The sequence below is a fragment of the Equus asinus genome, chromosome 2 (assembly GCF_041296235.1).
Source record: "Equus asinus isolate D_3611 breed Donkey chromosome 2, EquAss-T2T_v2, whole genome shotgun sequence".
Classification (NCBI taxonomy): domain Eukaryota; kingdom Metazoa; phylum Chordata; class Mammalia; order Perissodactyla; family Equidae; genus Equus; species Equus asinus.
In genome coordinates this window covers 81560946-81586299 of record NC_091791.1, presented here as the reverse complement: position 1 = coordinate 81586299, position 25354 = coordinate 81560946, and the positions used below count along the sequence as shown (strand labels likewise).

Below are 25354 nucleotides of genomic sequence, written 5' to 3'. Positions count from 1 at the left end.
CGTGCCGCTTGTATCCCACGGCCTAGGGCTTGTGAATGTGATGAATACAGGCAAAAACTCCTTGCCTCTCTGTAACATCCAGAGCCTCGTGGTCTGCTTGCATTCGCACGTGCAAACCATAATCTCCTGTGCAATGCTTTGTGATATTCTGAGCAGTAACTGGCTATACTTCACACACAAAGGGAAAATCCCTCTTTCATCTTTGAAACCATAGCAAAGGTATGAAATTACACCTGAGCCTGCCCGGCCTCAGACTCGCAGAGCAGCTACCACAGTCCTTGACCCCCACTTCTGCTCCAGAAGTAGCAGGTCTGTCTTGTACCTGGATAGAAAACTCGGTGGGAGAAGAAAGAACCGAATGTACACAAACCCGCATGTTTGCTCTCATCCCAGCAAAGCACCGTAGCATTTATTTCAAATTTCCATCCTTCCATATTTAGTTCTTTGATCCTCAGTGAAACTTTCCCTGTTCCCTGAGGTCTCACTTGAATTCTTGCCCACGTTTGTGCTCCCTTGGCCTTCTGTCTGTGCCTTTGTAACACGTTATTCCTGTGATATCAGTATTATGCATGTCTTTGTTCCATACTGGATTGTAACCTGGAGGTGACAGGGGTATGTCTCTGTATTCCAGGCCTACAATGGTCCCTTCCACTGCATAGGTGCTTCATACAATGTATCCTAAATTAAATGAATTTCTAAAAGCCAATTTCTGGAATATACTTTCAAACAAATAGATATGTCCAGTTTTCCATATGTATATTATACTCAATAAAAAGTAAAAGTAAGTATAAACAGTTATTACAATAATAGTGATTAATTTGCAGAGAAAGAACTGAGTATAAATTGCTTTAGAAAAACCCAACAGGAGACTCATAGTCTAGTCTGAAAGTGTAGAAGTGGATAATTGTTAAATGCATTCGGAAGAGTGATGTGTATACCTGGTCTGTTTTGGGAATCCATACCTCTGAAAGCGACTTGAGTTTCACTGACCGTGTGATGGGAGAGAGTTTGAAATGTCTATGCTAGAATAGCTAAATCCATGCTATTTAAGCCCTGTTTCTGTTGCACGCTTAGGCGTTTAAAATCATATTTTCAAAGCACTTACTAAAATATTTTCTTAAAACCGAGGGATCAAACTTTAGCATTGGTTGTTCTCCCAAAGAAGCCAGTGAAGTAGTTTGACGAGCTGGTACCACAAGTGTGTAAGTCATCCACATGGGAGGCGTTTCTTCTCAGGCTCTTTGCCTGTGAGTTAGGTTGCTGCCACCAGATAAGCAGGGATGACATGGTTTGGGTCTTCATGGCGGTTTCCAACCAGACTTAGGCTATAATCAGGTTAACCAACCTGTCGTGTGCTTTCCTACTCAGTTATCTTCCCCTTAGATGGAACTAGACAGTCCAGAAGAGTATGATTCACGGAAAACTACCCTCTCGGTGCCAGTCAGAACCTTCCCCATCAATCTGTCAGTGTCTTGGGCCCTTCAGTCCGTCCCCACATGGACTGCACGCAAAGAGACATGTTCACCTCTGAGCTGAGAGCTTTCCCGGGGTGTTTTCCTGGCCCCAGGGTCTCTGGTGCTTGGGGCCTGCTGTGAAATCACCAGGTGCAACTCTCCAGAGACGGCTGTTCTTCAGCACCCAGTGCTGTCAGCTCCCAAAGCAGAAATAGGACCTGACTACCTGTTTATAAACTAACCAAAGAGCAAAATTAGTGTAACCTAGCCAACTTTCTTTCTGCTCAAAGAATTCTTGGCAGCAGTTAACACATTTGCCCAACTATCAGGTAATTCCCTCATATTCACAGTGAGGTTTTACAAAATGGGAGTTTTCTTTAGCCTACTTCAATATATGGTGTTCAACATTGGTGTTGAACTTGGCAGTACCTTCACGTTAACTAAGGAGACTAAAAAAAAAATTTATATTATGGTAAAATACACGTAATAATAATATTCACCATCTTGACCATTTTTAAGCATACAGTTCTGTGGCATTAAGTACATTCACATTGTTGTGAATGTACCATCATCACATCAGCACCATCAGCACCATCAGCACCATCCATCTCCAGGACTTTTTCCTCACCCCAAACTGAAATTCCATACCCATTGAACACTAACTCTGCTTTCTCCCCTCACCCCACACCATGATAATCAATATTTTACTTTCTATCTCTTTTTCACTCCTTTAGGTACCTCATATAAATGGAATCATACAATATTTGTCTTATTGTGTCTGACTTATTTCACTAAGCATAATGTCCTCAAGGTTCATCCATGTTGTAGCATGTGTCAGAATTTCCTTCCTTTTTTTTTTTTTTTGAGGAAGATTAACCCTGAGCTAACACCTGCTAACAACCCTCCTCTTTTTGCTGAGGAAGACTGGCCCTGAGCTACGTCCATGCCCATCTTCCTCTATTTTATATGTGGGATGCCTGCCACAGCATGGCTAAATAAGCAGTGCATAGGACCACACCTGGGATCCGAACCAGTGAACCCCAGGTCACTGAAGCAGAGCATGTGAACTTAACCACTGCGCCACTGGGCTGGCCCCAGAATTTCCCTCCTTTTTAAGGCTGAATAGTATTCCACATTTTATTAATTTATTCATCTGTCAATAGACATTTGGGTCATTTCCATCTTTTTTCTTATCTACACCTTTCTCCTTGGGCATACAGACCCAACCATATCCAGAAACTATTCTCTTCCGCAAAACCCACACTTTATACATGAGCTTCATTCAGAATGAAAACAAGGCCTTTGACCATATATCTGCAGTGTTTCATCATTTCTAGGATGACAGTTCTTAGCTCCTTGGCATTTGGAGGAGTAAATGAGCTAACCCAATAAAGCGTCATTTGCCTGGCACATAATGTGCACTCAGCAGAAGTCAGTCATTGGGAAATCTGGAAGGAAGGAGGGAAGAAAGGAGGGGGCTGGTGGGGGGGTTGCTTTTGGGAGCTGGCTTAGAATTGGGGATGGTAGTATGTGCTTCAAGCCCCAGGGATAGGGTCCCCTGGAGGGAGAGGGACAAGCATTCAAGGGAGGGGCTGGAGGGGGATCATTTTAAGCCCCTGTCTCATTTCTCCTGCTCTCCTGGGTTGCTCATAGCTAAGCCCACTGAGGCTCTGACCCCCGACGCTGTCCTCTGTGTTCCTGGATCAGTTTGAATGGGAGCAGCGAGTGCTCAAGCTGCAGCTTGTGAGGCTGAACACCATTCATTCCCTCAGACCCAGACCCAGTGTCGTAGAGATGTCACAGGACTGAGCCTCCAGGCCCAAGTCACAGCTCCCCCAGGCCCCTGGACTCCAGTCCTAGAACTGCACGTATAGTGGGTTCCCACAACCAGCTTCCCTCCTGAGGATGGGTACTGGCCCTACCTGTCACTGGGTGTCATCGGCCCGCATTCCCTGCTGGTGTATCTCAGCTCTCTGATATCCGAGTGGAGCCCCACATCTTCCTCTTGGAAATTCCTGCACCAGCTGCTTCCAGAACCATCACAGAACTTGCCTCATCCTCTGCATCCGATGTCTTGTTGGTCATCTGGACCTCCGCTCCCTTGCCCAGGTCAGACTGCTCCTCAGGGCTGATCTGGTCCTGGAGGCAAGTCTCGTGTTGTAGCAAGAGGCCACCTTGCAGTGATTCTGAGTTCATTTAAATTGAGCTAACATTTTTTGAACAGAGCGTCTGAGCTCAGTGCTAGTGATATAAAGATGGATAAGACATGCCCCACCCTTTGCAGTAAGTTCCATTAAAAACATCTGCACAGAACCATAATTCAAGGAAAAAGGACTGGCCTTGAAGATGGAAAGACACCATCTCCTTGGAGATAGGATTGAAGGGGAAGAAGGTGGGCAAATCCATCGGCCCTGCCTACGTCTCAGGGGATAAAGGGCACGAATGGGTATGGGGCCTCCAGCAGACTGGAGAAGGTTTGGAACAGGACCCAATAGGGCCTTAAGGAGGACAATTAGAAGGGAAACCAAGAATGACCATGTTGCTTCTGGGCCCAGCTGAGATCAGATCTCTTGAATGCGTGAGCTCTGTCACTTCTTTTTCCCCAGCAACACTCGGCAGTTTAGAGCAAGACTGGTAGAGTGGAGTTCACGCAGAGTTAAGTACTGACAAGGGGCCCACAGTTGACGGACAAATCTAGGGTATTTTTAAACATATCACTAGGAGGCCTGACAATGACTGAGTGGACAGGAACCCAGGTGAGACCAGAAGGATGGAGTGGGAGTGGAGGCCACGCAACTGGTGGCCAAGGAGATGAAGCCAAAGAGCAGGGTCCGAGGGAAAGAGGGAGGGGTAAGGAAGGAGAGCATCATGAAGAATGCAGTCCTTCCCCTCGTTTGGAAAACACTCACTCCGTGCTGTATTTAAGTTTTCTTCCTTCTCTCCCTCGCTCGGCCTCCCTTCTGCAGATATTAGGTCTTATGTGTCTCAGATGTGCTAGTCACCATGGTACAGCGTGGACGAGACCCTTTGCCTCATAGTTTGGAGTCTCGTGCAGAAGGAAGATTCTTCAAACCTCTACACTCAGTGTCACAAGCGCCCTGTGGGGTCACACGTACAGGCTGCCATGGGAGCACCCAGGGCACTTAACCCAGACAGGGAGTTTGGAGAAGGCTGCCTAGAGGAAGTGGTGTCTCAGCCGAGGCCTCAAAGATAAGAAAAAGTTAAGCAGATAGAAGGGCTGGGCGAGGGGAGCATTCCGGGCAGACACAGCTGCACGTGTGTGCTCCCGCCACCTCCATGTCTCCCCGCCCACCTGCTAGAAGCTGGCTTTGGCTTCCACCACTCTGCTAGAACTCCTTTCAGAAATCACCACTCCTCTCCTCACCGAATCTTGTCGCCACGTGGCCCTCAGAGCCCCTGACCTTTCTGCGGCTTTTGATGCTGTTGCCTCCTGCTTTTCTCCCCTCCTCTCCCACCTCCCTTCTCTGCTTCCTTTTCTCATTTTCTCCCTTGCCACCAAAAGGGAGGTGTTTGGGTACTCCTCGAGGTTGTGACCTCACGTGTTGCTCTCCACAGCCCCACTCTTCTTCCATAATCGCTTCAGCATCTGTATTTCCATCTCTAGCCCTGGTGTCCCACAAGGACCAGTATCATGTGTTCACCTCCCACAGAGAGCTCATCATCTTATCCATCACTTCTTCACAGTTCGTTCTTCATTTCTCCCCCTTTCACCTATCCCCTTAATGGCTATATCTTTGCAGTGGTTCCAGCTTTATCCCTTCCTCGGGTTTGGGGTCCCCTTGATCATTTCCCGCAAGTCAGTCATGCTCTCCCACCCCCTAGTCCCCCTGCCTCCACACCCTCCCTGACTACCATGTATACGCTACACCCCTCAGCCGGGCGGGTGTTTCCCACTCTGCTCCTAGACAGCTCTGGAGATGCCCTGCTTCTGGTGAGTCCTTTAATGACTCTCCATTATCTGTGATAGGAAGTCCAGCTCCTTAGACAAGCTTTCAGGCCTCAGTCTGCCTTAGTTCATTTTTCCTGTCTCATTTCCCTCTATTTCCCCTTTCATTGCCTTTGCTTAAGACAAAATGCCCAAGAGGTGCCCCATGATTTTCCATTTCCTTGCCGGCTCCCATGGACCTCTGGCTAAATGCCCTTTCCTCCCAAGTCCTTGCTCTCCAAATCGTCAGCAAAGCTCATCTCAGATGTCTCTGATTGAAAGAAACCGCCACTGTTTTTTCTCTTGGGAGAAACCTCTCCCCTCTGACTTTATTGTCTCTGCCTCCCTATTGGACTCGCCGTCTTCTGCCTTGTGTTTTAGTTATCCGTGTGCGTCTCTATTTCCCCAGCACATCGGAGGGCAGGCCTTGAGGTCAGGGCTGAGGTCCTTTTATCTTTGTGTGTAGGTTCCAACACAGGAGCTTGACATAGTAGCTGCTCAATACAGAGGTGTTGAATAAAGGCACGAACGTGGTTTCAGTAAGACCGTAAAAAACACAAAAATGCATCTTTACTAATTTCACTCAGAAAACTAACCTAAAAGAAGTAGCATAACGTAATAATCAGAGCAAGAACACAGATCGCAGATATTAAGCTGAATTCTGTCTTCCTCACCCTTCACAGGTAATTCTGAGTCGTGTCCCTTGTCTACATCATGGGTGTGATTCTGGCCAGACATTGACTTTGGTAAAATTTTCTCCAGCTTCTGAGAAGTCAAGTCCAATATGCCGTGTAGTGTAGTCCTTCCTTCGATGAAAGTTCATGCATTAGCAGGGCCCCCGATTGTGCTGCGAAGTCTGTCAAGTTTTAACAGTCGTGTCTCTTAACCCTACCTGAAGGTCCTGGTTCTGTTTCCTCCAGCAGGTTTCCAGTTCAGTGAGCAGAACCGTGACCATGTTGATAAAAGAGCAGACCTGCCCGGTCCTGCTGGAGTCGGGCAGATGCGAAAAGGCAGGTCCCTACCTGACCTGGCGACTGGTGCCTAGTGGCCCCGGCATTGCAGAGCCTCTGGGGTTAGCCTTGTAAAAGTAAAAAGTTTGTGCAGAAACATTTTTGTTCTTGCAGAGACTTCCCGTAACTCTTACAAACTCTATATACATATGGTGAGCGGGTTGCTTTTGTCCCAGTAAGGACAGCGGTGAGGAACGAGACTCAGACAGAAGCAAGAAATATTTAGACTGGTTAGGGGAAAAATCTAGCTGATAAAACAGAGGAATGCTTCTGGTGTGGGAAAAAAAAGCGAGGCTTGTAATTAGACAAATGTTTGTACCCTGCTGAGCCATGGGGATTTATGAGCCAGGAGCGAGGAGAAAGACCTCTTAGAAGATTAAGAGAAAGAGAGTGTATAAAATGTTTGACATCTTGAGGGTCAACTTAGCATGTCTTTAAGGGTGGATCTCTCAGAGACCAGAGGATGTTGAGCATCTTCCAGGTAAGCTCATCCCTCAGCATCTCGTACGCAAACGAGGCATCAGAGAGCAGCGCTGGTCAGTGTTGTGCCCGCTGTCATGAGTGCAGCTGGACCAAACCCAGGGCTTTGACCCTGAACTCTACTGCTTCCTCTGCAATCCTGTGGCTGCAGGGGACGATCTTAGCTGCTGAGAGGGATTTTAGTGGTATAAAGATGGAGTTAACGTGAAGAAACATATCCTGGGGCTGGTCTCCTCTGCTGGCTTCATTGAAAATACACACGCACGCACGCGCACACACACACACACACACACCCCGTCCCTCCAAGAAGATCAGAGTAAACCCCTCCATCTAGCATATTCCGTGGCACGGCCTTGGCTCTCAAAATAGAACCCGAATCAGCTGGGCAGAAGCACGATTACCTCTCAAGAGATTTGGACATGCTTTTTAACAGTTTCTCTTTGCTGCTTTGTTGTTTATACTTAAAAAGTGTAATCGATAAAGGAAAGAATTATAACCTAGACAGACAAACAACAAGCCCAACAAAAAGTAGACAGGGAATAAAATAAGGAAAATAATCCATGATGAGAAATAAAATTAAATCATAGCACCTTGTTGTGTGCATTGGTACGTGTTTTCAAAAACAGGGACAGTAATTCACTTAACAAGCGTTTGTTGATTGTCTTTGTGTGTCGGGCACTGAGGACCCAGCACGGGGAGCAAATGGGCGGGAGTCGCTGCCCTTCTAGAGCCAGACGCATAGTTCACTACCCATTAAAGTGCCATTTTCAAGATCTGTTCCCCTGCTCAGGTTTGGGTGGAAATTTAACTATATTGGGAAATTGATACCATCTCTGTTCACATATGGTATGATTTTAATGACAGTTGCTTTTTGGTTTTTAGGAAGAAGAAAATGGCTTTCCAGACAGTACTGGAGACCCCCTTTCAGGTAAATGATTGACTTGAACGATCTGGGCGGCAGTGATCACTGGCGTGGCTAAATTAAAGATAACTGGAGAATATGTTTAGCATTAACTTTCAAAATCTGTATTACAGACTAGAGAAACTTCCCAGCCACAGGCCATGGTGAGCTGCAAGGAAATCTTAGAAGATTTCACAAAAGCCTTCAAAGAGCGTTGTCTCTGAGTTAAGGCTCCTTTGCTTGTGAGGGGCATAGCAGGGCTGTGAATTGGACAGGTTTGGGGTTGGGCTAAGGTCAGAACCCAGAGGCCCTCCTTCTCTCCCTCCCTCTGCGTCCAGGGTGACAGGATCGGTGGAGAGCTCCGCCAGGCGGAAGGAGCAGTGGGCCTTAGGCACCCTCAGGAGCGAGGGGAGGGGCCAGCTCAGCCATCCGCTGCTCCGCTCCCTCTCTGTGCCCTCCTGACATTGGCCATGTGCTATGCCCCACCTTTTCTGCTTTTAGTGTGTTTAACCAAAGAAGCATTAAAGTTTGTCTCCCCACCCCACCCCCCCTTTTTTTATTGTGAGACAGAAACTTTGGCAATGTTTAGATTTCTTATTAATTAACCATGGGGAAAATATGGAGTGAGCATTAAAATAAGCTGCCAAAATACTAATTAAAAGCAAAAAACCTCACCAACATTTTCTACATCTTTTAAAACACATATTGAATGAACTGAGTCCTCAGGGTTTCCTTCTCTCTTTCTTTGTTAAGTGGGGGTTGGGGGCCGTAAGACCCTCGGGAGAATCTGTCCTCAGTCCCAGACTATGCCCGGGTAACCATGCTGAAAATCAGAACACGCGGTGCATAATCAACTCCTTTTTTCCCTTAGAAACATGATGTTAACAGCAGTTATCTCTGGGTAGTGAGATCTGGGTGATTTTTTTTTCGTTCAACATGTTTTTATTAATTAAGAACCCGCTGTGTGCCAGGCTCTCTGAGGAGGCCATGTGGCAGAAGTGCAGCTCTGGGGGACAGAAGTTGGGGTTCTGGTTCCAGCCCAGCCACCACCTTGCTGTGATTAGAGAAGTCAAGGGAGAGATTGGGCCAGATAAACTTCTGGTGGAGCCTTCCCACCAGGTTTCATGGGACAGGCCAGTGTCCAGGGTCCCATCTGGATACCTCATTGGAACTCACCTTCCTTGGACCACCCCCTATTCCTACCAGAGGCTGGGGCCACTGGCCAGTAATTATTCCTCATCCATAAATGCTGCTGCGGACCCAGGCTCAAGTTAGAAGCACCTAGCTGGGTGACGTGGAGGAGGGGAAAGCATCTTTGCATACAAGCAGAGACAAATTTTATTTTCTTTCCACTATCCTATATTTTTTAAATTTCTAAATTTAAAAAATCTTTTAATTTAAAAATTTTAGGGGCTGACCCGGTGGCGTAGTGGTTAAGTGCACACTTTCCGCTTTGGCGGCCTGGGGTTTGCCAGTTCAGATCCTGGGTGCAGACATGGCACTGCTTGGCAAACCATGCTGTGCTAGGAGTCCCACATATAAAGTAGAGGAAGACGGGCATGGATGTTAGCTCAGGAGCAGTCTTCCTCAGCAAAAAGAGGAGGATTGGCAGCAGATGTTAGCTCAGGGCTAATCTTCCTCAAAAAAAAAAAATTTTTTTTAAACATGAGTGGGTATCAGAAAAATCTCCTCCCCTGCCAAAAACTTTAATCTGTATATACAAATATGTATATAACAAAGATCAGATATAGGCAAATACATACAATGCATGGTAAAATAACCAACAAAATCTCTAAAAGGCTAACTGTGATTGGCCTGGGTGGTAAGAGTGTGAATTTTTTCTTCCATATGCTCATGCAAATTTTCAGATTTTCTGTGACAAGCACATATTTCTTTTCTAATTGAAAAAACGTACATTTAAACTTTTTAAAAACTAACAGCCCACACACTAGTGTGAAATGTCAGCTCAAATGAAAATGAATAAAGTAAGTTGGTTAGGAATATCTATAAACCCTTCAAGGATTCTTAAGTGTTAAGGTCATGATTAATAAATTAACTTTCATCAAGTTTCAAATTATCTCTAAAAAATTTTACCTGTGTGGGAATAAAATGGAAGACTCTCAAAGAGAAAACTTCACAGTGATGGTGGTCCTGTTACTGAGAGCAGGACCTGCGCTGTTGAAGTGACATCTGTAGCACCCAGCATGGTGTTTTGACACAGGACTGTTCAGGTGTCTGTTTGGTTGGGTTTGGTTTTTTTTTTCCCCATAAACCAGTATATGAGAGACCTGGCCATAATGGCTTTGCTCTTGGATGAAATGGCCAAAGCAGATCTGCGTAGTTTGTCTTTGAATGAAAGTAGCAACTTAAGAAAGATTTATTTTATTGTTTTACTTACAAATGCTAATGTGGCATTTACCATGTATACCAGGCCTGTTTCTAAGCCCTTTACAAACGTAAAGTGCTCCTGACAACTCTGTGCATAGGTCCAATTATTTTCTTCCCCAGGTAGATGCGAGGGAAGCAGTGCTGGGTCACACGGCTGGCGCCAGGTCACACAGGTTCTAAGTGGGATTCAAACCCCTGGCCTGGCCCCACCTCTGTGTACACCCGTTGAATGCTTCCGTGTCCTACAAGGGGTGAAGGTCAGACTTCCAGCTTTCTGAGTGTCTTAAGCTGGAACAAAGCCAAAAGTCCGTCAGCCCCACTCCCCCACGAGTCCATCTCTGAGCCGCTGAAATACCTTTCACAAAAGCTTGCTACTTTTCCCTGGATCAGGCCCTCCGGCCTTAACTCAGAGCCTGGCTTTTTATTTAATTCTTGTAGTTTGAAAACCTTAGTCATCTGGGATCCAGTTTTAGCTGGTTAAGATAGGAGGGTGGAGGGTAATCCGATAAAAGGAGGCATAAGACAGGAGTGAGACATGACAGCTGACAGTTTGTAATCGAGGAAAGAAAAAGAATGTGATTCAGAATCAGCTACCACCAAAAAAGCAATGCTGTGTTTGTGGAACCCTCGAACACCGAAGCAGACAGCCCCAGGGCAGAGCACAAGAAAGGAGAAGATATTCATGGCAATGCCCTGGATTAAAACAACAAAGGATGTTCAGTTCACCCTGTTAAAGGAGACATTGAAGTTGTACAGTGTTTTTATACAGATTTTCAAAATGAAGACATTTGGGCATTAAAGAAAAAAGGCTCAGTTGTAAGACAAAAAACTCCCCAAATTGGAAAATAAAAACCTCTTCTCGTATTCGTTTCTAGTGGCAGTAGATTTCACATGGACCATAACACTTTCTGCACCTGTTCACAACAGTTGCCAGTTTTTCAAGGATGACTTTCTGACGACCTCGAATAAGTCAGCACTTGCCTGATCTAAATCAAATTTCCCCATAGAAATGAATGTAAAATAGGAGTTTCGTTTTTTTTCAAATTAGGTCCATAAAATGACACTTTGTTAATATGTTGTGTCACATAATTTCAGACTTCAAATTCACGTAAAATTCTGTGCTGAATTTAAATTGGGTCCTTTCTTTTGTAAGAGTTTCATTTTTCTCGCATGCCTTCTACACTCCAATTTTGCTTGATGACAAGGTTGAGGCCCAGCATGATTACCTGGATGCATCCAATTTGTCAGTTAGACTCCCCAGTGTTGCCACCAACTTGTCTCCTCGAAGGGTGCTTTGGAGAGAGAAAATGAAATCATCTCGTTTTTCTCTTTGGTTAAGAGATCAAACGCCCATCAAAAGCCCTTGGGTCAGTTTCTTAGTAGATAAAAATAATTCTTCATCACTTTCCAGCTCATAGCATGTGACTACCTACCTCTGATGAATAATGTGGTGTGCGCGCCCCAATGATATATCAAAGCCATGAACTGGCATTTTAAATATATTTCTTTCCAACCACATTGGAAACCACACACAGAAAAAAGCACGAATTTACACCCTTCATAAACATAACTGCAGAAGTATTTGACTCTACTTTGACACTTGTTGGTATTTTGTAGGCTCCAAATCTGATAATTTATAGACACCTGGGATAGAGTTACTTTATTTCAGAACCACAGTGTTTTGCCATCTGCAAAGTTGCCAACGTAAAATGTTTACTATTTAACTATTTGAACTAACTCAAGACCTAGTTATCTGGGAGCATTATTATATAAACAACCTGAGAGCTGACAGTCGCACTGAGCGCTTTGGAGGGAAAGACCCAGTGCTAACAGGGTCGAAGAGCCGGAGTGTGCGAGATAAGACAGCTAAGACAGCACCTCCGCTGCAGGGAGGCACCTTAAGTCAATCTGTGATCCACTGCCAACAACATCCTGACTGGAGCCATTTTCTAGGCTCAGCTAATCATGACCTTTGTGAATTCTGAATCTTGTTCCCGTTCACAACTGTTAATTGACCGATTTTTTATAGGCTGCCTGTTTCTTACAGTTGCCTTCAATGACGTAGACATACTTTGTTGATGAACTGCTTGCTTCTGGAACTCTTCGTTAGGTATAATGCAAAATGTGTGTGAGAGAGGATGAAGAGTAGGGGCGAGGGTCGGAAAACCCTGAGAGAAAGATCCATTCATCTGCTCGTGCGTCTGGGGACACGTTATCTATCCACAGACTCCTAATCACCTAACGGACATGGTATCTCTCAAAGACGAGCAGCTGTAGTTCCAGAATCTAACTTTGGTAGGCCCTTCCGACTAAGAATTTGCTCTGCAGATGTCTTTAAGGCAGTAGTTTTCAACTGTGGCTGCACCTTAGACTTCCCAGGAGAGCTTTTAAAAATTCCCATGTCCTACCTGCACCCCAGACCAATTAAAGAAGGATCTCGGTGGGTGGGACCAGACATCAGGATTTTGTAAATCTCCTGGGGGGTGGGGATGGGGAGAGTTTCATCTCTCCCCACCCCCCCGGGTGCAGCCAAGGTTGAGAACCACTGCTTTAAAAAAGGCTGTGGGTTATGACCCCTCACCAGCAGTGACTAATTCTTTGTTGCGTGCTCACCACGTGTTCGGATGAGGCGTTAATGGATGATCTCATTTAATCCTCTCAACAACTGTATGAGATAGGCATAGCTCTGCCTGGACTGGGAGTGAGGACACGGGCTTAGCAGCTCGAGAACTGCCAAGTCGCACACCTGCACAGTGTTAACTGGTATTGACAGTCAGTTGGCATGCCTCTAAAGCTCTTCTTGTTAATCTCTATGGTACACAGGGTGCTCCTTCTCCATGGCAACCAGTAATCTTGCTTCTGCCTTGTATATACTCAGCACTAAAAAAAGTTTCAGTTGATTTGAAAATGTCTACAGAGCTCTTCATGGGCTGCCCAGAGGTTTCTAATTTGACTATTTCTCTTTGTCACACTCTTCGTTGATTTGGTTTACTGAACAAATATGATGGAATGCCTGCTGTGTCCCTGGAATGGAGTAGTGACATCAAACATCAAAGTCCCTTTCTTCTAGGAGCTTACATGCTAGTTGGGAGTGACAGGCAATAAACATAAGCTCTCAGAAGTTGGAGCACTGGGATTTCATGAGGCCCATCTAATATGGATCCAGAATTGGTGTGATTCAGGATTATGCATGTAAAGGATTCAGGGCAGGACTAGTTAGACACTAGGCACTTGATAAATGAGTTATTGTGATGATGAAAACCCACTGAGAAATCGGGCCCTTCCTCCTCTGATAAATTCTTCCTTCGTTCACATCAGCACTCAAACTAGAGTTACAGAGAGCAAGTCCTTCCAGGGTTTTCACCTCTAAAATAAGAAGTCATCATAAATTAACAGTGTGTTCCATTCTTGCTTTGCATCAGTGGAAAATACACAGGTCCAAATATGGCAAGTGAGGACCCTAATTATTAGAGAATCTAAGTGAATTTTCATTCATAATTAACTTCTTTATTTTCAACAACCCTCTCCTTTCCTCCCAAAATCTAGAATTGATCCATCTTTTTGTATTTTCAGACCAATTCTGTACTATTTTCCACCGATATCTGTTTACTGCCAGCAGACACCAGCAACATTCTCTTTCCTTTACTATTAATTCTCTCTTCAGGTTCTAAAATTCGTTAAATGATAATAACAAATCTGCCTGACTTGTTCTGAGGACAAAGCACAGTTCTCATTCATTCATTCATTTAGCAAACAATTTTTGAGTTTCTACTGTACAACAACGCTGTGCTTATCATTTGCAAGGCGTCAAATATTAATCCCATTTTTCCTCCATTTCTGATGAAAACTTCTTTGGTCCTAAGTCTCTCTCTCCCCACGATTGTTTCTTCCCCAAGGCATCACCCAGTCCATCCTTTATGTGCACTATTACGGATAGGTGTTTAAAGCGTGGCAGGACTAAATGTATCTGATAGAAAAAAGACGTTTCCCCACTTAAGTCCCCCAGAGAGCTAATTATAGTTTATGATTCTGAAAGCCAGCTTTAAATTCAGTAGTGTTGGCAGTTCATGTAGATTCCACTTCAGTAAATGGTTTGTCATTTGCATCATTGCAAATACAAAGAAAAACATCAGAGACTTTTGGCGCATCATTTATTTTTAAAACAAACTGGTAAGTGGTCAGTGTGATTGTTCAAAGAAATGAAACCTTCTCAGACACTAGAAGGTTTCAAGGAGCTTCTCAGAAAGCTTACTCATGTTTTTATTCTTCTTCTTGACGCTAAAGGAGAAAACATTGCCAACGCTGAATCTTATAAAAGTAACAGCAGGGAGGAACTTCAGCCATTAAATTCTGGACTTCGAGGTTATATCTTAGTTTATTTTTCTGTGACATTTAAAAAATACTTTTAAAGTATCCAAATAAACACAATAATTATAGAAAATTGGGAAACATCCATTGTTAACATTTTTCTTATACACAATTCCAGATTTTTCTCTATGCCTATGAATGTGTATATAATATACTTTACATGGATATGAGCGACTGTATTATTTGTTTTTACAAAAACTGAATTATGCATACTCTTTGGTAACCTGCTTTCTTTTCCACTTGGCAGAATATTGTTAAGTTGACCTTATCTTTAAACAAGGGCAAAGAAAATTGCAAAATTCCTCTTATACCCGTGTTTTTGTGAGAAGCCACCTTCACCATTAGAAAGTTCTTTCTTTAGATAAATGAGCTTCTGTCTCACCATGCAGCTAAAGTCTTCTTTATACACGATGATTACTGTAGCTGAAGCATAACTCTCCCTACATTACGTAGAAACGTAATTCCACATTTTAAAGCTCTAAGATGTGGAACACACTGCCGAAGGCTATGCATCTGTTCTCAGAGCATTGAAGGTATAATGAGGAACAAGGAAATCATGCAGAATGTCCCCCTGCAGGGCAGAGTCAGGAGATGTGAACAGAATCCTGGGAGTTGGAGCGAGCCGGCATTCCGGGCAGGAGCCGGGAAGAGTTCATGGAAGGGGCGTCTCTGAGGCGGGTTTTACAGGATGGATGACGTCCAGTAGAGGAAGGGAGGGTCAGCAGAGGAATCTCAGGGAGAGGGAGACGGGAAGAAGAGAGAAAACACCAGAGGAAGCAGGGAGGTAGAAAAATAGAAGGTATACTTTCTCCACCTATGAAACTGACAGAGATTTTTTTTTTTTCCTAAAGATTGGCACCTGAGCTAACAGCTGTTGCCAATCTTCCTTTTTTTCTTTTCTGCTTTTTTTTTCTCCCTAAATCCCCCCAGTACATAGTTGTATATCTTGGTTGTGGGTCCTTCTAGTTGTGGCATGTGGGACGCTGCCTCAGCATGGCCTGATGAGCGGTGCCATGTCCGTGCCCAGGATCCGAACCAGCAAAACCCTGGGGAGCTGAAGTGGAGCACACGAACTTAACGGCTGGCCCCCTGACAGAGATTTTTTAAAGCTAACCTTAGCACTGCCAGAGGTGAAGTGAGATCAGCACCCTTACTGTACACTCTGGTTGGAGTGTAAATTGGTCCAGGCTTTATTTTTGGAAAGCAGTTTGGGGCACATGCATTGATAGCCTTAGAATGCTCATACCTTTTGGCCTAATAATCCAGTTACTGGTGAGGTGATTAAAGATGGGGCCAAATACACATGCCAGGGTCTGCATGGAATTGTTACTGAGAGTCATGAAAATTTAGGAAAATCCTAAATGTTCAATAGTTTATTAAAAATCCATAATCATATATAATTTCTAAATTTTCTATACTGAGCTTCTGTTAGTTTTCTTGTAATTTAATTAAGCTTTTTTAAAAAAGAAGATTCAGGGTATCTTATTCAGGAAACAGAATAGTCTAGCTTGTCGGGAGCACAGGTTATATTAAGGAAGTCATGGGAAACAAGACAGGCGTAGTATCACGGAGAGCTTCTGGTGGAGGCTGGGACATGGGAACTGGTTGGATACAGTGAAGAAGTCTATAAGGATGCCAGGGAATTGCAAATGTAAATAGGGGAGTCGAGGTGCTTTTGGTGCATCGAGGGAGACATTTAAGTGCTGTTTTAGATCCATGGAGTTAGAGATGTCATCTGGACATCAAGAGGGGCTTTCCAGGAGTCAGTTCTGGAACACAGGAGAGCCGGCAATTTTAATCATTCATTTATTCACTCATGCATTCACCCACTCGTTCAATAAACATTGGCTAAGCATTTACTATATGCCAGGGGCAGTGCTGAGTCCTGCAGTTACAATAAGAAAGGGCCTTCCATGCTAGTGGGAGAGCCTTGTAGGGGTTGTTGGGAGTGAAGGAGATGACCAAAAGCAGAGAACGTGGAAGGGGAAGGTTTAGGGCTAAGAACCTAACTGGAGCACCTCCTTATATCTCCTGAGGCCTCGGCGATGAGACAGGCTGGGATCGCAGCATGTCAGGCAGACGGGAAGGGATGCAGCCGGGACCTGGTGGGATGTGTCTGGTGATATGGGGCTTGACTATCAGAAGGAACCTTCACCGAGGATGCAGCCTGCAAGGCAATATACCGTGTCCAAAGGGCAAAAGAGCCTTGGGTCCGGTTCCAGAGGCAGCCACATCCAAGGGGAGCTAGTGCGATGGGGGCATAAGCAGCAACAGGAGGTCTTGGTGATCCTCAAAGTCAGCTGGGGATCTCCTTCTCTGTTCTGGATTTTCCTGCCCAATCAGAACTGGACTCTGGCCAACAGTTGGGGTGCAGGGAACTGAGGCAGTCTCCACAAGGTTTGGCGGGAACTAGGCTGGGTCAGATGCTGCTTGAAGCCAAAGAAGATGAAGATTAAGAACATGGTGAGTCATTGGAGGCAGCAGGTTTTGAATTCTCCTTCCAGAAATGTAACAGGGAATAAAAGAAGAGGAAGAGGAAGATGACTTCGGCAAGTTATGAAACCAGAGGAGGGTAGTTTGAGATTCTTGTTTTTTTATGATAGAGGAGCCCTAGACATATTTGTAGATAAAGGAAAGAGAATCAATAGAGATGGGTGGTGGAGATGAGGGGAAAGAAAGGAGATATTTGATGAAACAAATCATGGAGAAGGTAGGAAGGGGTAGGCTCAACCGTGGGTAAAACTTGCCAAGCAGGAAGGATGCTGTTTGATACATCTTCTCTGTGTTAAGCTAAACAACGTATTTGTTAATGTAATACATTGCTTTAGTTGTCACAGAAATATAACAGCACTAGAGAAAGTTTGGAAAATAGAAACATAATCCTACCAAATTAACACAATGGCTGTTATTACTTTTGTACATTTCCTTCCATGGGAATGTTAACCTAGAGTTTTCACATCGTTCTAATCAGAGTACATACATTCTTTTTATCTTGCATTTTTCACTTGATATTACAGCACAAACATTTTCTAGGTTGCTACCTAGCTTTCGAAATTATTTAAGTAATATTCCAAGTAGTACAATAATATATTTCACTAGTCCCCTAATTTTGACATTTCAGTTTTAAAAAATGGATAATATACGTAAGACTAATAAAAATTTTCATGTATGTACATTTTTAGATTTTCTCCTTAGGCTGGATTCCCAGAAGGTATGTTAGTAGGTCAAAGAGTACGGACATAATTTTCAAGGCTCTTGTTATCGTTTGTACTTGCCTCAAAATTGCTGGTTCTCAACCTTACATTCACCAAAGTGACTCCCTTTATCCAAAGTCTTTACTTTCCCAATTGGGCGGTCCATAGCTCAGTGTGGTAAAGACCATAACAACCTTCCAGAATTTTCCAAGCCAGCGAAGTCTAGCGGAGCCTTTGGCTATTGAAATCCCTAGTCAGAGGGATCAGGAGACCCAGCGCTGTGGTGGAATCTAAGTCGCTGGGGTTGTTGTGCTGTGCAGTACTGCTCGCAGTTCTGTTATAGATGACTTCACACCTTTTAGCTGCTGGCTTCATCCTCCTCCTAACACGCTTCGCAGCATGTTGGAAGAATGCTGCCCTTCCTCTGGGCGTGGGCTGCTCTTCTTGGTGAGGCTCAGCTCACAAGCCCCCCACTCATCCATCCCACTGCACACACCTCAGGGTATTGGCTGCACTTCAAAGGCAGCCCCAGGGGTGAAGAAAACACGGATAAAGGCAAAGGTATGATAAGGTGGCCATAAATTTAAAAAGTTTTCTGGCATTATTAATTATCACTCACTTTCAAATATGTGTATGGAGTGGATATTCCAGTTTTCAGTGTGTTTTTTTTAAGACCTTTTAAAGAATTGTGCAGTCCTTTACACCCTAACATGCTATTGTTTGGCATTAAAAAGCTGTCGGGACTGACTTGTAACTTGGAAGGGGTGATGGCTGAGGTGTGGGTCAGCCGAGTCTGACCCCTGCTGGACTGGCAATCTGCCACAGCGAGAGCTCTGCTCCTCGGAGCCCTCATTCTGGCCAGCAGTCTCAAAAATGCACATTTGTAAAACAAGAGAGTCTCAGAAAGAAAGGGAAACTGGCTTAATGAAATCTTACTACTGCTTCCAGCTAAGCAACCGTCCTTGGCCATAAAGAACAACACGTTATTGTGTGAGTATATAGAAACGAGGATCCTGAAATCTTCCTCCGTAACATATGCTATGTTATACTTACACTGATGCTATTGACGATTCAGCAGGGAAAATAAAGCACAGAGGAGATGAAGGCGTATTTCAGGCCTCTTGCTGACATGTGGACTGTCCTGTTTGTTCCTGCAGATAGAAGCAAGGACAAGTCCTACAAGGAGAACTGTACTTGTTCCTCCTGCTCGCCCCGGGCCCCCACCATAAGTGACTTGCTCAATGATCAGGACTTACTAGACGTGATCAGGATAAAGCTGGATCCATGTCACCCAACAGTCAAAAACTGGAGGAATTTTGCAAGCAAATGGGGCATGCCCTATGATGAACTGTGCTTCCTGGAGCAGAGGCCTCAGAGCCCCACCTTGGAGTTCTTGCTCCGGAACAGTCAGAGATCGGTGGGCCAGCTGATGGAGCTCTGCAGACTCTACCACAGGGCCGATGTGGAGAGGGTCCTACGCAGGTGGGTGGATGAGGAGTGGCCCAAGAGGGGCCATGGAGACCACGCCAGGAACTTCTAGACCTCTGCTTCTTCTCGGCCTCTTCAGACGTTGAAACAGCCACAGGTTAAGGAGGACTGCAAATCTGTTCTTTTTTAAGAGTTTAGGATAAGGACATGGAACAGTGGACGTTGGTTTTCTCCAAAGCTGGTGGTTTTGTGGAGGGGTAGGTTATGTTTCGGTGGTGGATTTTCATTTGTTTAGTTTTGCACATCTGTTTTAATTTAATATTTGAATCTGGAACTGGGAAAAACATTTGGTAGGCTCATATAAGGACCAGGGCCAAAGCCCACAATCCGAATGGATTCGTGCCATGATGAAAATAAAATTATCCTCTTCCTTAAATACTGTTGAAGATTGAAAGAGGAACTAAGATTGTTGATGGCACCAAACAGTCATCATCCATAAGATCCTTGACGACAGTGGCACTCCCACAGCTTAGAAGGAAATGACACAGAGAAATCACCTTGCTTGGTCTGTTTGTTACTTTTTTTTGTTATGCTTAGGTGAATTAGAGGATATTGGTATTATGTGGTGATACCCTTCAGAACACATGTGCCATCTTTTTTATTCAAATACTTTATGAACTGCTATCAAAAATGTCATTTGCTCAAGTAGTTTTGAAAGAAATAAACCGATGGCTATTGGGAGCACAGTCAGGAATTAGGAGGGGGATAAGGACCATGGGAAAGATGTTTGGCAAAGAGTGCTCAAAATGCCCTTGTATTACCCATGACTTTTAAAAAATTAATTTAAAAGTTACTTTTACATCTTTTGTCTAAGGCTGAGGGTCTCACCCCTGAGATGAAGCTCTGATAAAAAATAAATAAAAATCACTTGGCCCATAGGTACAACGTAACCACCTCTAGCACCTACTGTCCCAGCTTAAAACAGGGCCCAATAACACTACACAACAGGTTCGCCAAGAAGGGGGGTCTTTAATGGTGATCCTGGGAGGGAAGATATGCATTAAAATCCAAATTTTAAGGGATTTTTAAAACCAAGTGAAAAATTGGATCCAAAGAATATCTAATGTTCTTATTTGATGGTTTACAGGGAGAGAAAGTATGGTGATAGGAGGGAGAGATCAGATTTTTCTAGTTTTGGGGGGAAAAAGAGAGAGAGAGAAGAATACAAAGCCTTGGTTTGCTTGACAATTTCCTAAAAGTGCTGTTTGGTTTTGGCTGTAGGTTTAGAAAGTTAAGGCACTTTGTTCACTTTGGGGGGATTCTGTCCAAGACCCTGATTAAAATGGACAAAAATGATGAATAACATTGATTGGAGTACAAGAAAGATTAGGATCAACTCAAAAGCAAGTTATTTTCTAAACCACCACCATTTTTTTCCACTAATGATTACAGCTGTTTTTATTGGGTTGCTAATACATGAAGTCGGCTTCACCATCAAATGTAAGCTCTAAACTAGCACAATCTACCAAAGAGACTTATTCACACTTCTGATTCAGGGTTAATCACACCCAGCTCATCTCTCCTTGTCAGATTTATCAGATAAATGTCAGGTTTATTGCAAGATGTATGTAAAGTAACAGCCAGTAATAAAATGTAGAGATTTTTAAAAATAGATTCTTTTGCAACTTGATGTTGAATGACGTGGTTGTTAAATATTTATTGTCAGCCACGTTCTAGGCCCCGTATAGAACTTGTCTTCTAGGAATTTGGTTTTATGTACCATGTTCTCATTAAGCTACGTGGGACACGTCCTCATATGTTAGCCCAAAATTGACTGTGGGAAAATATAGATGAGCTTCTGGCATTCATTGCTGACATTTTAGGGAAATGGAACTAAAAGGGGGTGATTATTTCTCGTTCTGTGGTCCCAGACCCCCAGCAGTCAGACAGGCATCACTCCTTGGACCCTGCACCCCCCGGGATGTCAGGAGTGGGTCCCAGCCTGACAAATGTCCTGCTAACTGCTGCCTGGCCAGAAAGTCCCTTCCCTCGCCACACTGCTGGGGAGCTGCCTCCACTCCTTTCCTTTCACAGCCCCTCCCTCATCCCACCCAGGCACACTTGTCGCCTCAGCTCGACACCAGCCTTCAGGCTCTGTGACCACATAGAGGCAGTGGGAGAGGAGAGCGGGAGGAGGGGAGGAGGGAAAACCCCTTCTTGCTCCCTTCCCTCAGCCTGCGCCTTCCTCCTCCCACGTCTAGGCCTCAACCTCCCCGGAGACAGGAAAGCAGAACAGGTGGCACCTCCGCCCCCAGCCCCAGCCATCATTCCTACGGAGGAAGGCTGGGAAGGCTTCCCTTATTTCCCGAGCCTCCCCCCACCTGTGATTGACAGGGGGCAGAGGAGTAGCAAAAAGAAAGGGCAGGCTGAGGGGGGAGGGGATGGGAATAACACCCTCCCCGCCACCCTGCCCTCCTTCCCCTGCTGCCCCATGCGCTGCCCTGGTCTTCTCGCTAGTTCCCAGCTCCCTGAGGCCCTGCTGACTGGAGGCCACAGCAGGCCGAGGGCCATCTCAGTGCCTTGGAACAGCAGCTGAGGGAGGCAGGCTTCTAACTCCCTCCAATAAGGCCACGGCTACAAATGAAAAATCAAAACAGGTTCCTAATATCCCAGATTTAAAATCTAGAAAATGGGATGAAAATTTTCCCATGAAAATGCTGATATACATAATGATTAGTTTCTATAGAACCGTCAGTTCTATATTTCACACATTTCTGATTTAAAAGCTTTTTGTGGGCTGGCTTGGGAACATGGGTCCCTGTCGGCGCTGCTTCCATGGGACGTGGCTCCAAAATTCCACACTCAAAATTCCAATCTCGAAACTGACTTTACACTGAACTTCTCATCATACATATCTTGAACATGGCTGTTGTTCATAAGTGTCAGCTGAACTTACCTTTGAGTTGGATCAGAAAGGTTAAGACACAGAATTCAGGCAGCTCAGAGGCGGGCAGAGCCAAGTGCTCCTTTATCTTTAAATTCAGGAATTACAGGAAACCCTTGTGACCACAGAACACCACCCCCTCCTCTCTCCGTTTGGCATCATTATTTCCAAAGTCCTGATTGCTAATAATTTTCTGGCTCTGAAAGCTTAAAATTCCTATCGTAATTGCATGTGGGAAGCGCCAGAGGGGAAGGGATTTTTTAAAATGGAGAGCTGATGTCAATGTGCTGCTTTAATTTGACTCTACCATTATTTGCCCATATGGCCATCTGTATCTCTTGGCATTTCCCTTAGGAAAAGTTTTAATTATTAGGAGTTTAATATTAGCAGAGAGAAATTTAAGCAAAAGATTTTTTTAAAGTTCATTCAGATTCTAATGACTAAATGTGGGATGACTTTTATCCGTGTTACATCCAGACATATCAAAGAGTAATTCTCAGCTGAAATAGAACTATATCTTAATTGTACAATAAGCCAAAGTAATTTTCTTTAATCTATAGCAAATAAATACCATAATAGCATAAATATGCTGATACTTTACAAAGGGGAGCGTGAAGAGGAAGGAAATTACTTTATGACTAATTGATCAAATAATTGTTAAGATTTAAGTTCATTAATACATAAGAGCTTTGCTCATTATGCTGTCTGTAGGGATCCACTTTAAATTGACCACACTATGAGCTAAACTGCTTGTGATGAGGGCCTTTTGCTTATAGAAAGAGGAAATCTCTTTAGCTAAGTTCCAACACAAACTCTCTTCAACAAAATTCTCACCTGCATTGTTATGTGAAGAGGCTTTATACTAAGATGCATTTTATTTGGCCGCACGAAAAAATTACTAGACTCAAGAGAATGGAAAGTAAAGCTGTGTTAGCCACCACACACACCCAGGACACACACATCCACACACACACACAAAGGAAGACTCATGTGAGAGGAGAGAGACTCACGTAAAGCAAGTGTTATGTAAAATTGTAAGATTTAAAGTTGTTAGGGCTTAAATTGATTGCCAGGATTGTCCACTGATACTCAAGATAACCGTATGAACAAGTTACCCATTTTTGTGACAGTAAATAATAATTATTCAATAATACAGAAAATTCAGGGTAATTGACAAAAGAGGCTGCACCTCAGTTTTTCCTTAATAGTAATTTTTATGTGGTACTGCCCTCTGCTGGAGTATAAAATCTACACACACATCCTTCATGGCTTGGTTAAGACCAACCTAGGACCAACCTTCTATTAATTATTGGTTGTTTGTTGGAACCCTTATGAGCAGCCCGGCTAAGACAGGAAGAGGAGAGTTCTTTTACAAACTGACAGGTATAAGCAGATTGAGGTCGGTATAATTGAGATGGGGGTGCCAGCCTCCTGAAGGTGCCCATCATTACCTCAGCCCGTCATTCAGAATTCCATACTCTGGGAATTACTTTTAGCATTCAGTAGGACTTTTCCTCCATGTCGAGTTAGGGTGAGCCGTCTGTGGGCATTTGGTCTCTCTCTCTCTCAGCGTAGCAATGCTCTCTCTTTACCATGGTGAGGAACAGTGGCTTTCATGTAACAAGGCAGAGGAGTTGAGCTCCCTCACTTGTGCAGACATCGACCAGGAGCACTAGCCTGTCCTCTTCCTCTCTAATATGTAATATAAACACGTCTTCCTTTCAATACAATATTAATAAGTAAGGTCTGGCATATTTTCTTTCCCTTTCTTTTTTAGATGAATAAATCTGTTTTGTCTAGTTTTGAGCCAGGACTATCCTCCTTAGAACATTTTTTCCACGTCTGCCCTCCCTGTTGCGTAGTTCTCCTCTCCTTTGAGTCCATGTTTCTGCTCTTTGTGTTGCTAACTTTAGAACCATCCCCTCATTTCTCGAATCAGATTTCCTCTATATGCCCATGGCCTTTTCTGTCCCAGCTGCAGGCTAACATCTGCTTCCTTTTTTGACTTACACATGTGGAAGCAATTTGTTGGATTGTCTTTCACATTTAATGACACGTTGGGCCTGATAACATTAACACTGTTTTCTGCCCTTGTAACTGAAACATACATAACTACATATGCCCAAGGAAGTGACGGGAAACATTCACCCCATTTGTTCTGTGATTTCCTACTTGGGAATTCAGATTCCAATCTTCTGAACCCTGTGCACTTGGTCATAAATGGATGGGGCAAGACTTGCTTCTCTTGTGTTTAGAGAGGATCATGGCCCTGATGCTCAGCCATGTGCTGGGCCTGCTGGAGCCTCTGGGGGAGTGGGTGCCGCACCTGTGGTCCTCAGCAGAGGAGAGCCTGTTCTCTTTCTTCCTGTGGCTCTGTTCAGCTGAGGATGCCTCCTAGAAATCAACTCCGCAGTTGAACTGAAGAGATCAAAGGAGCTGACGGTGCAACTCGAAATGAAATGATTGAGTTTTGTCAACCCTTTTGGAAATGTAAGGGGTAGCTTCTCATGACTTCCTGAGCTGAGCCATGCTCTTCCATTTTATGTGACAGCCAGTGACCATTCTCCTTTGAGGCAGGCCCTCAGAAGCTTCATGGAGGACATTTCTTCAGCTGATGAAGGCAATGCTTTTAAACTACGAGTTTTTGTGGTACTACATGTTTATATATATTTGTGCTGTACTTTTTAAGCTGCCTTCATTTTGATCCCCTGTATGATTTTATATTTTTCTTATAAATAAATAAAGATTATTTTTAACTATAATAATGGGTGTTTAAAAATAAAAGATTGATGTCAACTGCTATCTATAATCGGTGCTCTTAAGTAGATTCCAACACAGTCATTGATTCATGTGTTCTGTTGGTCAGTCATCAATCAAAAACCTAGTGAGTTTCTAAACTATGTCCTGGATGCTGGGGATGCAAAAATAAGCAACATCTTCCTATCTTCACGGAGCCTATAGCCCAGGGAGAATCACTGTACACAATGAGAGACATTTCTAGAGAGAGTGCTGCACAGGTCCAGGAATGGGCAGGACAAAAACAGTGAGAATCACTTGGGGCTGGCCTGGTGGTGTAGTGGTTAAGTGAGCGAGCTCCACTTTGGTGGCCCAGAGTTCTCAGGTTCGGATCCCAGATGCAGACCTGTACACAGCTCATCAAGCCATCCTGTGGCGGCTTCCCACATACAAAATGGAGGAAGACTGGCACATATGTTAGCTCAGGGCCAATCTTCCTCAAGCA

The 25354-nt window shown here is 44.2% G+C and overlaps 1 protein-coding gene across 2 annotated transcripts in view; it reads left to right on the top strand.

Moving 5' to 3' along the window:
* Positions 1-24872, top strand: part of EDARADD (EDAR associated via death domain) — a 61791-nt gene extending 36919 nt beyond the window's left edge. Inside the window, exons 5-6 of one of the 2 annotated variants that reach the window (XM_014846531.3) lie at positions 7773-7818; positions 18899-24872. In XM_014846531.3, the coding sequence (XP_014702017.3) occupies positions 7773-7818; positions 18899-19281 (429 nt within the window). In that variant the 3' untranslated portion in view covers positions 19282-24872. The remainder of the gene's footprint in view (positions 1-7772; positions 7819-18898) is intronic. The other variant, XM_070492236.1, reaches the window with a different exon arrangement.
* Positions 24873-25354: the final 482 nt, after the last annotated feature.